The sequence below is a fragment of the Anopheles darlingi genome, chromosome 3 (genome assembly GCF_943734745.1).
Source record: "Anopheles darlingi chromosome 3, idAnoDarlMG_H_01, whole genome shotgun sequence".
Classification (NCBI taxonomy): Eukaryota; Metazoa; Arthropoda; class Insecta; order Diptera; family Culicidae; genus Anopheles; species Anopheles darlingi.
This window is the reverse complement of record NC_064875.1, coordinates 37,295,496-37,306,894: the sequence shown is the minus strand read 5'-3', so window position 1 is coordinate 37,306,894 and position 11,399 is coordinate 37,295,496. Positions and strand designations below refer to the sequence as shown.

The window sequence follows — 11,399 nt, the reverse complement described above, 5'->3', positions numbered from 1 at the left end:
CCTCTCGGATGTTAGTGTAGTTTGTTGCACCTTTTCGACGCACAGAACCGGCATTTTTTTGCCGTTCATTGAATGAGACGGTTCAGTGGCGCAAACAATCAACTAAAAGATATAGATGGTGAAATGACGAGATTTTACAGTGCATGCAATATTAAGTAATATCGAATACTGAGTGGCAGTGAGCGGTTTAAGCAACGTAAGAATAGAAAACACTGTATAGTAAACAGTTTAAAGTGACAGTTTAAACGTTTTAAGCAATGTGACAACAGAAAACAATGTGTAGTAAAAGTTTAAAGTGCTAATGAAATTATCATGTACATTTCAGTGCTTATTGCCATGTAACATTATAAAACATACGTTTCCGTAAACATGTGATAACATAACGAGTGAAGCCACGGCAAATTGCTACCATAAGGAAAATCACAATTAAAAATTTCGCAATGAGTGAAAATTATACTATTATTTGATTTCATTTGAGAAATTGTTATTCAAAAATATAATACGAGAGCATTCCATTCCAGTTTTTTTTATTGTGAGTTCAGCAAAATATCCTTGAGTTTGATAGCCTTTAGTTTCTTTGACTTGCTATCTCTTCTACGACTTGTGTATAAAAAAGTTTCTATTTTTTTAAGCATTAATCAAACTAAGACTGATTAGAATAAAGAACTTATAGCGTTTCGCCTACGCCAACTTTGTTGTTGAAGTGCAATTCAGTTATACTTCCAGCTTCTAGGCAATCACTGTACATGCATGCGGGGAAAATCAGCTCGGGTTTTAATTGATTTAACAGTGTAACAATCAATAAAACAATTTTATTATATGTTTTCACTTTGCAAACCGTCAATTACCTTACGGACCCGCCTACAATCGTGTACTCGCCCAGAAAAACATGATCGTGTGTTTGTGTCTGGACTTATTGTGTCGTTATGTTTTATGTTGTTAAATACTATGTTAATAAACCGGAAGTGGGTAGTCAACTTTTTTCCGTTCTACCATTCGTGCTATGGTTGCATGTGGCGTGTATCGTTTCGATTGCCTCACCAACTCCTGACTTTACCTACCTGACAGCCAACCCTTGCTATCGAAAACGCAGTTAGTTCCATCAGCACACAGCATAACCAAAACACTTCCCAACACTGTTGTTTTATGGTTACCCTTGTATCTGAGCCCCCTTCTCGTACGGCCAATAGTAGCTAGTGAGACAGCCATCAGCGAAATGAAATGAGAATGGTATACATAAAAAAGCAGACATTTCTCCAACAAGCTATCCATCCCTCACTATATTCAAAACGCCAATTCCAACCCCGTTTGCAGGACGACCATATATTTTGCATGCAGCACTATGCATTGAAGAACCGTTTCGGTCGAATATCGTTTGCAATAAGCTGAGGTAATTTCCGGACTGGTACCATGTAAAACAACCATAAGATTAGAATGTCATGGAGGTTTGTCGGTAGTCACCACCCACTTTTCAAGATTTTTCAACTACAATATCCCCTGAATTGAAGCAAGTGTTTACCTTACAAGGTGCCAATTAAACACACTGCATTGCGGCGAACACTGACGAATATTGAATGTGTGAAAACGACATGTTGTACAATGCGAATTCAAGAAACACGCCATTTGGTTGGTATTCAGGAAACTGGCAGGAAACATGTTTAGATATCATATACGATAACACCCAATGCCTCAAAGTTTCTATCGCTGTGATTTCAATTTTAAAGATTCTAAAAGGAAAAAGCCCATCTGATAATTTGACATCTTTAAAATATCCTTCAAACGTATAATGTAGGAGGTGCATAGGTATAATTGTGCGCGACACAAATTTAATATAAAATAGTCTGCCCATAGAGGAACTTCATTCACACTGCTTCCATTGTTTTCGCAGGAACGAACAAATAGGAAAGCAATTCGATTATGTGTTTCAAAGTTATGTGAAATTCATTCAATGCACCGAAGGAAAGAAAGGACAATAATGATGCCACATACCCGTATCGAGACTTTTTCCGCATTCTTTTCTCACCTACGAACGGAACAATGCGAGATAACATGAGATAGTGGAACGCACCAGTAGAAGAATAGTCACGTGAGTTAGCGATTCAGATCGAATGTTCAAAATATTGAACAAAATGCCACTGGCTATCTAAAGATCTATTTTCCAACACTCTTACTACAAATCTATTATTGAACTAGACGTAAAAGCGGCATTTGGAATATCAACAATGGTTATAATAATGATTACCGAATTTTTGTTACTCTGTTTTCCATGATTTATGATGAAATTTTGCTGTGCAGTTGTAGAATGAGTTTGTATTGTAAATTTACACATTCATGTACGAATGTGACTCAGCACATTCTCAGTAACTGAGATCAATGTTCTAGACGCTCAATTAACCATTTCTATACGAAAGAAAACATCGTTAACTACGAAATTATTATAACATCGTTAACTACATAAAATTATCTTGAAGATACAACAATGGATGTTAGAATGAATCCTTTTAACATATCTTATTTTACATTGGATCTGAGAACATCCTAATGAAGCTTGACTAGGCTGGAAATGTAGTATTGATAACGAGAAAAGCTGAATATAGTGAAATGGCAGAACAGTGACATATTTAATGCTGATCATCCAACGGTGTTGTCGTTCATAGACAACGCACCATCTCTTGCTGTATTATTACTTCATTGTCGAGGCGAAAAACACTTGAATGGTAAGTTCTTGCTAAAGGAAGTGCCTTTTTGAGAGATTTCGGTGTCACAGGTCGAAAAGCAGCTCACGTTTAACTGTTTTCTATTCGAGTCATTTTGACCCTACCGTCGATTCTGATGTGTCTCCAAGAGAAGTACAACATAGTTGGTGTTTAAAATATTTTATATGAATCCATATTTCAAACTCAATAACTATTTGATTTGTTTCTCTTGATGCGATTGCTTTTAGTCTTCTCACAAATAGGGGTTTTTTGGGACAAAAGCGACATTTCGGTAATGAATGCCTCACATACTGAAAGTGTGAGAGAGACGTGTATGGTAAGCACGCTTATAACGCCTAATTATGTTAGCTTTTAGAAGTTATCAAAGGGATGTGTTCATATTACTGTTACTTACTGCTTTAGTTTGTCAGTAACGCCGTGACGCTCAAGACCTTAATTGTACGCATAGTATTACTGAAGTAAACAGACGCCGGAGAAATCGTCAGGATAAAATGACAATTATCTTTGAAAGAAGCCTAGAAACAAGTATTATGAGTAACAAGAATAATGGCAAGGGAAAAACAAATTAAAAGCCGTTTCTCTCTGCCACTTACCTTCTAGAACTCCAAAAAATCTCAAAAAATTGTGGGAATCTGCTGCTCTGGACGCAGGGTTAGAACTGTCTCACTTAGTTACTCATTTAATAAATGTTTGACAAATTTTGCGTGTAAAAGAAACAAAAAGAAAGAATATTTTCCACACATATGATTTTATAAGAAAAGCTATATTGAATATTTGCCGTGAGATCTTGAAAGAAGAGGATAACAAGATGTGCTGTTGTTTACCGAGTAACTAGTCGCCCAGATTAATCGTCCATAATCAATGGAATTCTGTTTCGGTTCGCCTGAATCGTCAACTGGAATGAGTTACTTTTAAGTCCATTTTTTCATTTTTTTTGTTATCCAACAACGTGATGGGTTCGTACATGGGGGGAACGCATCAATGGACCGAACAAAATGATTATCGAGTATGAAAATCATAAAAGAACACGAGTCTCGGTACCGCGTTCTTTTCAACCCGATGTGCCAAAACATCGACGCCGTGATTATGTGATATAGCGATGTTAAGGATCTCGTCCCCGAAGTATTACCTCCAAATGATTTAGAGTGATTGGCCGTGTCATACTTTGTTCGTTGGATTAGTAATTTTGACTCGTCCTCAATATAGACCCGGACTCAACTGCTATAGCTGCCGATGATTACGCTCGGATTAAATCAACGATACAAGATTAATGGTAAGGCTTTAAAATCACAATTACATTTACTTTTTACATTTTTCGTGAATGCTGATTTATGATTTTGAAAACTTTATCAGTCCACTATTTTCCTATTAGCCTTTCGCGTTTTTGTCAAACTTGTTGTTTCTTTTTAAAAACAATGATGTAAAACTTATTTTTTGCCAAATCCATTTTACAATATCAAAAAACTGGTCAAATCTGAAAAAATACAAGTAACAAAAAATTTTAAAAAAACCGATGGACGCTTATAATCATAAACAAAGAATATAGATTTGTATAGTTATGATAATCCAGCAAAAGGTTGTGATGGACACCGAAAAACTTAATTTGTTTGCAGACAAGCCTTTCTAAATTCCATCCTTTGGACGTAATTTTTATTAAAGCTTCCTTGAAATACTACCAAAATTTCTCAAAAAGTTCTATGTTATGTTGACTTTATACTTTTCCATTTTTTATATACAGAAGTCTGTATGATTTCAATGTTCATATTGTATTTCAGTAATAATCTTCACCATTTCTTTCTCCACTATTACCTTGACCGGGACTCGACTAATGTCTTGAGTCTATAAAAACGTTTTACAATCAATACTGAAGGTTTCTGTTTTTAAAGGAGAATCAATTTGTTTTTTTTTAACATATATAAAGACGAACGAGCCATACGTTTATTAACAACTAACAATAATAATGGGGTAGGACATTTCCTTCACTATCCATCGCCATATCCCGGGCTTGCTCGGCTGTGTTTGGTTTCGTACAGTTCAGTATAACTGTTTGTAGTGGCGGATTGTGCCCGTTAATTTGGCGGACGCAACATATAGCCAATGCCGTAGCTATATTCAGGCCTAGTCCTGTTGGTCCCGTCTCCAGCTTTGTGGTTTGCCAGCATGGAAGTTCCGTGATCCTGAATCCAGCCTAGTAGGTATTGGGCCTGCCTCTTGGCTATGGGCTCATCTCTGTTCATTTGGTCGGTCTGCGGTTTGATGGCGATTTTAATGCTACGATGGTGAACGAAGGTATACCAGCTGCATGCAGCTGATACTCAAATCATACATTTTTCACCAAACACATTCAAATTGATCTTAAATTGACCCTTAAAACCTCTTGTTTCGGTCATGTTAAAGTCTGGCGCAATCGATCTTCTTCTTAGTATATTGGCTGTAAGAGCGGTGCTTTACTAGGACTTCGAATAGATTTTGTTTATCAAGAATCCGGCAGACCAGTTTAGCGCAGACTGCCCGGTCAATTTCTGCTTTTCAGGTTGCTAATGATCTTGGCTTGGATCTTGAACATTCCTACTAGGAGCCCTTTATGGTAATCTTCTGACCCTGAATCGCCATTTGGTTTTTTTTTATGTTAAAAGGTAAAAATAGTGAGACACACCGACAGAAGGATAACCGACCCTTGATTTTGAATTCAGATTCAGGCAAGGAAGAAAAAATAAGAATGATATTGTGAAAAAATCGTAGATTTGTTTAGGAATTATCTAAATTTGGATACAACAACGTAACTCAAGTGTTCGGCTTGAGACAAACAGGGCATGTAGTCATGAATCTTCATCCTCTTTAACGCAGTATTTTCGGAGTCTATGGGAGAATTGCAAACACAGTAAAAATCGAATGTATGGTTGATAACATATCGATGTAAGTACAGATTATTTATTTGCGTTCACGAGTGTTTGCTTTGCATGCCTCCAGTGCACAATTGCTTTACTCATACAAGAAGCTTTGACCGAATGCGTTGCAATTCCTCTTGCTTCAAATGTTGACCTTGCATGTAGGTGAGTAACACCTCGACGGCTTTAAATTGAGAAAAATAAGAAATCAAGCTTATTGTAGTACATGTATATTAATTTAAGATTTACGTACCATTTCGGTCTTCGTTGTTCAGCATCAAAGCAAGTATGGAGATACATTCATTCTCTGCTACTCCACGCATTATATTGGTCACATCAATTTGGTTCGCGATGAAATGTTTTTTCAAGATGTACAATATTTCGCCAAGCATCTGGTTGGACAAACTCGCCCCAAGCAGTTTGCTGAATGGTGCATTCTTCATTAGCTAAAGTATCGTTGCAATCAGTTATCATTACTCATTATATCGGATAGTCATCAACATGCTCACCAACTTACTTTCAAATATTGATATCTGAGATCTTCATTTAATCCACTCCAAGTAGTATATAACTGGGCCGTTGATTTGGGAATCGAAAGATTAACATCAGTCATTTTTGCAGGATCCTTTTGCTTCTTCGCTGCTTCGTTCAGACCCTGCCATCAAACAAATATTCATTTAAGACGTTCAAAGAAAATGGGTACATACGACTTGCCTGATTTTCGTGATTGATTTTGTCTTTTTCCATTTTATCACTCGGTTTCGTCTCGGGGCCAACAAATGAGGCAGTTTTAATCTCAGTTGCCTTTACGCCTATGTTTTGCAAATCTCGACTTATGGAAGGAATGGGAGCCTCAGAAGAAGGAAATGATTTTGGTTTGTCGCTAGGAGTTGTAGGAGGGGAAAACATATTCTTCAGCTTATTGGAATGAGCCGGAAATAGGTGTTCTAGATTTGTCTTCTCTTCGGGGACCGTCAATCGTTCTCCTGTGTTGTTGTTGAACATTTGATCAATGATTGCGTCTGGGATGGTCTGGCGTTTTGTAATACCGCCTTGCGGAATCGCTTTTGGTGCTTGCACTAGAGGTGGTACGTCGGCAATGTGGATTCTCTTTAGCGGCTTTCTTGAACGCATATGAGGTGGTTTTTGAACGAACTCGATACGCTTTGCATTCTTCTTCAGTTCGTTCCACACAAAGGATTGCTTGGCAGGCTGCTCACTCTTCAGTAATCGTTCCAACCTTACCATATCTTTCTCGGCAGTGGCCTTCTGTTTTTCATCTTTGTTGAGTTCGATAAATTTCCGGCAATCTTCTAAGGCACCTTGATAAGCGCCTCGCAATTCACGCACCTGCATCCGCCTGTAATAGGGTCGGAAGTATGAGTCATCTAGCTGGATTGCCTTGTTGCAATCCGCCAGACACTTATCATAGTCTTTCAGGTTCCAATAGCAGAGACTACGGTTTGTGTAATAAATTGCTTCGTTGTCAAACAATGAAATCGCATGTGTGTAGTGTTTCTCAGCCGTAACGTAATCCTTTTTGGCTAGTAGTTTGTTTCCCAGCTCCTTATACTTGTCTGCCTCCTGCTTTATCAGCAACAATGTTGGGTTTTGCTCATTGTTTCCCTTATTTCCTGTTACGGGCGCCGGCGAAGACGCTTGCCCTTTGAGACGTTTTTCTATTCTAGCCATGTCCTTTTTCGCGGTGTTCATCTCTTTCTCGTCTTTGGATAATTCCAATATCTTGCGACACTCCGCTAGAGCTTTGCTGTTCTCGCCCAGTCGCTCGTACGCTTGCATTCGCCTGTAGTAGGCTTTAATGCAGTTTGGGTCTTTTGCAATGGCAGTATTGCAGTCTTCAAGACAATCATCATATCGCTCAATATTCATGTAACACAGTGCTCTATTGGTATAGTACGTTGCACAAGCAGTGTATGTTTCAATAGCTTGAGTGTAGAGGTCAATTGCTGATAAATAGTTTCCAAGTTTACACTGTTTGTTTCCAATTTCTTTGAATCTTTCGGCCTTGGCGATCTGTTCCTTGTCGGTACCTATAGAAACGATAAAATTGTTTAAGAACGTCACAGCACGCGATTCAGTCGCCTTCCCTTCTTACCTTGGTCTTGTTTTTCAGCATGCGCACTCTCCTGAACGGAGAAATCTTTCATGGCCTTCTCATCACTACGTACCGGAGGAAGTATCTGGAATACCAACAGCGAATGAAACAATTGAAATGTTATTTGATAAAAAGAAGTTACTAACCACCAGAACTAACCTCCTCATTCGCTTCAGCCCTGGCGGATTCGGCTTTTTTTATATCTGCTTCCCAATCGTACAGCTCCTTAATGGACTTCTGCAGTTGATCGCATTTATTCCTTACAGCCAGTTGAGATTCGATGGTATCCATGGTCTGCGTTTTAAGTAAATTAAGAGAGTTTTGCAAATTCACTGAAGCTGCAACTTGTTTATCTTGCGGAAACCAAGGTGAATAGAATAAAGAGGTATCAAACAACTCCCCTCGAGGTTTTTAGCCGTGGCCACACGGGGCGAAAACTCTAGCGCAAACGAAAAAATTAATGCCAAAACGGTTTCGCTTAACCCTTACACGCTGTCAAACTTTTATACGTCCGCGGACTTTTTCGCTGAACCCTTGACGCTATCGAACGCTTTATTTACGAAAATGTAGGTTCTTTTCGTATTGTTTTTGCATTTTTAATATAAATATAACAGCAACAGCAACAAAATCGTTAAAAACTGCAAAATTTATTCGGAAATCAACTTCAGCGGCCAAAACACAGATGAAAACAATACGTTTGACATTTCGGCATAAATTTTCGGGGTTTTACCCCTGCCACACGAAGCGAAAACATTTTGGCATTAATGTGCAAATTTGCGCGCAAATTTTCGCTCCGTGTGGCAGCATCTTTTGGAAATAAGATGAGAATTTGACAGTTGAGTGCACTAGACTCCCTATTAACAAAGAGCAACCGCTAGGCGTTAAGAGACCCACCGACAGTACAATTTCTGGTCTCTTAAACAAAAAGAACCCCGAATTTCCTGAAGGGTGCATTCGTCAGTTGCGATGCCAGCGTCCCCGCACAGTAAAATCCAACTTGGCCGTTACTGACCGTTACCTTCAACGAGCAAGAAAAGAATGAAAAAATCTCCAGCAGCTGCTGGACGTGCGCGTCAAGACTACAACCCTGAAACGCGTGAGAAAATTCGTGCTCTCACTGAGTAATCGATGTGTGAGGAGTCGATCGAGGCCTATTTAAAAAGGGTTTTTATCCTCTACTTTTGCCTAAAAATGTAGAAATTGGCGTTTAGTGCCAATTTTTAACATTTGTCCAAAATCTGGGTAAAATACCACGAATGAGTATGGGTACGAAAAAGCTAAATTAGAATGAAATTTTGTTCAGAATTGGTGTGGAGATAGGGACAAACGACCCACTTTACCAACGTTCGCCTTTTGGTCCTGGGTGCAGGATTGATAATGGACAAACGATGCGTACGTGTCATCAATTATCATCTTGATTATCATTCCTCACTCTGCCGTGGCCGTGCGTGCGCGTGCTTTGCTCGTCTTGTACAAGTGCCAGTGTAAAGTGGACACTCTCGTGTTTTGCCAACGGCACGCCGGCCGGCTTTTTGCATAAACCCGTTTTTAGTTGGTCGCTTGCGCGTGCTGCAATTGCAATTCAATTCAATTTTCGCATTACAAAACAAACAAAAATGTCAACAAACAAGAGCGATGTGTGTGTGCCGGTGTTGGAACATTCGTCATTCCACCAATACATGGCAACACCCAATTTTCCCCCCACCCCTCCGCGTTTCGTACGTTTGCTCAGCTGTTTTTCAAATGAATTTTCCTGCGCTCCCAAATTCGTTGTTCGTTGCACGGGCAGGTAGGAAGCTTTTTTCAAATGTTTTGCGCGAGTTAACCCGCTTTCCCGTTTCAAACTATTACAGAGTGAACATTATTGGAGAGCACATAGATTATTGTGGCTATCCCGTTTTCCCTATGGCTATTGAGCAATCTATTCTATTGGCAGTTGCTCCTTCAAACGACAATTTGTTGCACATAAAAAATGTCGACAGCAGCTTCAAACCATACAAGTGCAACGTTCTTAACTTTAGGTAAACTGCACTCATTGAATATTTGGCTCGGCTAAATCGAACACTTGTATCAATTATTATCATGTCATTTTAGCATTGATGTCCCAAGCTCCGGTGGCCCCAGCTGGTATCAATATGTGTTGTGTGGCGTTAAGGGAATCTTAAGCAACTCGAGTATAAATCACGAAGAACCTTGTGGAATGTTCATCATGCTATCGGGAAATATTCCACCCGCTTCCGGATTGTCTAGCTCCAGTGCCATTGTGAGCGCATCCGTTTTAGCAACTGCTTACATGCACAATGTAAGATAATTGAAAACGGTGGTCATGGGACAAGTTAACTTTTATTGCAATTATTCCGCAGACGACTCTTAAAAAAGAAACACTAGCTACAGTTTCAGCTGAATGCGAAAAGTTCATCGGAACCCAGGGAGGCGGTATGGACCAGGCAATCGCTTATCTGGCCCAGGAAGGGTGCGCTCAATTGATAGAGTGGAATCCTCTTCGAGCGACTCCTATACAGTTGCCAGCAAATGCTGTGTTTGTTATTGCAAACAGCTTATCAGAGGCTAACAAGGCTGCAACGTCCGACTTTAATCAGCGAGTAGTCGAATGTCGACTAGCCTGCAGGTTTCTGTGTTTTTTTTTTTATCTTTAAGATAGTAACTTTAAATCGAGGCTCTCAAATAACCAATTTTTATATTGCTCTAGAGTTCTGGCTAAACAGATGAAGCTGAACTGGCGGACTCTGTGTCGATTTGCCGATCTGCAGAAAGCTCTAGGCTATACTCTGGAGGATATGGAAAGCCTGGTGAACAGCAACCTAACACAACTTTCATACACCAGACCGGAGATTTTAAAGATGCTAGAGGTTTCCGATGAAGACTTCTCAGAAAATCTACTTACTGCCAATACGCGCACTGCTCAAACATTCAAGCTCAAGCAACGTGCCCTTCACGTGTTCCAAGGTGAGCCTGCCTTAAATTACAGTTACCGAAATAATAATGGATTCCGTTTTTCCCAACCTAATATCTGTGAACTCTTCTAATTTGCAGAGGCTCTGCGCGTTGAACAGTTTATTAAAATAGCGAAAACCACGCCAGCCGATGCTATCGATCGTATGAAAACACTTATGAGGCAAAGCCACGAAAGCCTGAAGACGCTTTATGAATGTTCACACGAAAACTTAGACAAAATCGTACAACTTGCTGACAGCAATGGAATTGGAACTCGACTCACAGGGGCAGGGTAAATAGCACGTGGTTTTTTTTCAAGAGTATCTTATTTAAGTGCATGAAAATGTATCTCTATATTCTAGATGGGGAGGTTGCACCGTCGCACTGTGTGATGGTTTGGAAGAAAGTAAGCGTTTCATCGACGTGTTAAAAAAGGAATTCTATTCAAACCTTGCCTCTTCACAATCCGATCAGATCGATGCTCATATTTTTGCAACAAGCCCGCAAAGAGGAGCAGAAATTTACTTAATCGGAAAATCGTAATGCTTTTTAGAAAAATCCCTGTGCCATCAATCTATTCGAGTGGCGTGTCTTCGGTTACCACGCTACTAGCACAGTAGCTCCAGTTTGAATGGAATTTACAAATAATGACTATCGAAATGATTACTTGATTCATTGCAGCATTTCGTTTCTACTGAAAGAAATGGAAAATAGCCAGGATGC

The 11,399-nt window shown here is 39.4% G+C and overlaps 2 protein-coding genes across 2 annotated transcripts; one reads left to right on the top strand and one right to left on the bottom strand.

Annotated features, from left to right (window-relative positions):
• Nucleotides 1-5,618: 5,618 nt before the first annotated feature.
• On the bottom strand, nt 5,619-9,155 carry LOC125956484 (RNA polymerase II-associated protein 3-like). Its single transcript, XM_049688404.1, has 7 exons — nt 9,062-9,155; nt 7,881-8,015; nt 7,722-7,806; nt 6,320-7,656; nt 6,123-6,260; nt 5,859-6,051; nt 5,619-5,789 (listed from the first exon to the last, which is right to left on the bottom strand). Exons 1-7 carry the CDS (start codon nt 9,122-9,124, stop codon nt 5,704-5,706), a joined length of 2,037 nt encoding a protein of 678 aa, XP_049544361.1. The 5' UTR covers nt 9,125-9,155; the 3' UTR covers nt 5,619-5,703.
• LOC125956486 (N-acetylgalactosamine kinase) lies at nt 9,089-11,380 on the top strand. The gene is made up of 7 exons (XM_049688407.1): nt 9,089-9,510; nt 9,575-9,742; nt 9,816-10,023; nt 10,085-10,350; nt 10,432-10,688; nt 10,776-10,968; nt 11,039-11,380. Exons 1-7 carry the CDS (start codon nt 9,338-9,340, stop codon nt 11,217-11,219), a joined length of 1,446 nt encoding a protein of 481 aa, XP_049544364.1. The 5' UTR covers nt 9,089-9,337; the 3' UTR covers nt 11,220-11,380.
• The last annotated feature ends 19 nt before the right edge of the window (nt 11,381-11,399 follow it).

What these genes read in the sequence shown, in the direction of transcription:
- LOC125956484 (XM_049688404.1), bottom strand. Translation starts at nt 9,124, where the DNA reads ATGACACGTACGCATCGTTTGTCCATTATCAATCCTGCACCCAGGACC. An exon ending in GGACCAAAAGGCGAACGTTG is followed by an intron (nt 8,016 to 9,061) that starts GTAAAGTGGGTC and finishes CTTAAAACGCAG; the next exon opens with ACCATGGATACCATCGAATC. An exon ending in TCAGATATCAATATTTGAAA is followed by an intron (nt 6,052 to 6,122) that starts GTAAGTTGGTGA and finishes ACGATACTTTAG; the next exon opens with CTAATGAAGAATGCACCATT.
- LOC125956486 (XM_049688407.1), top strand. Translation starts at nt 9,338, where the DNA reads ATGTCAACAAACAAGAGCGATGTGTGTGTGCCGGTGTTGGAACATTCG. An exon ending in GTTGTTCGTTGCACGGGCAG is followed by an intron (nt 9,511 to 9,574) that starts GTAGGAAGCTTT and finishes AAACTATTACAG; the next exon opens with AGTGAACATTATTGGAGAGC. An exon ending in TGCCCTTCACGTGTTCCAAG is followed by an intron (nt 10,689 to 10,775) that starts GTGAGCCTGCCT and finishes TCTAATTTGCAG; the next exon opens with AGGCTCTGCGCGTTGAACAG.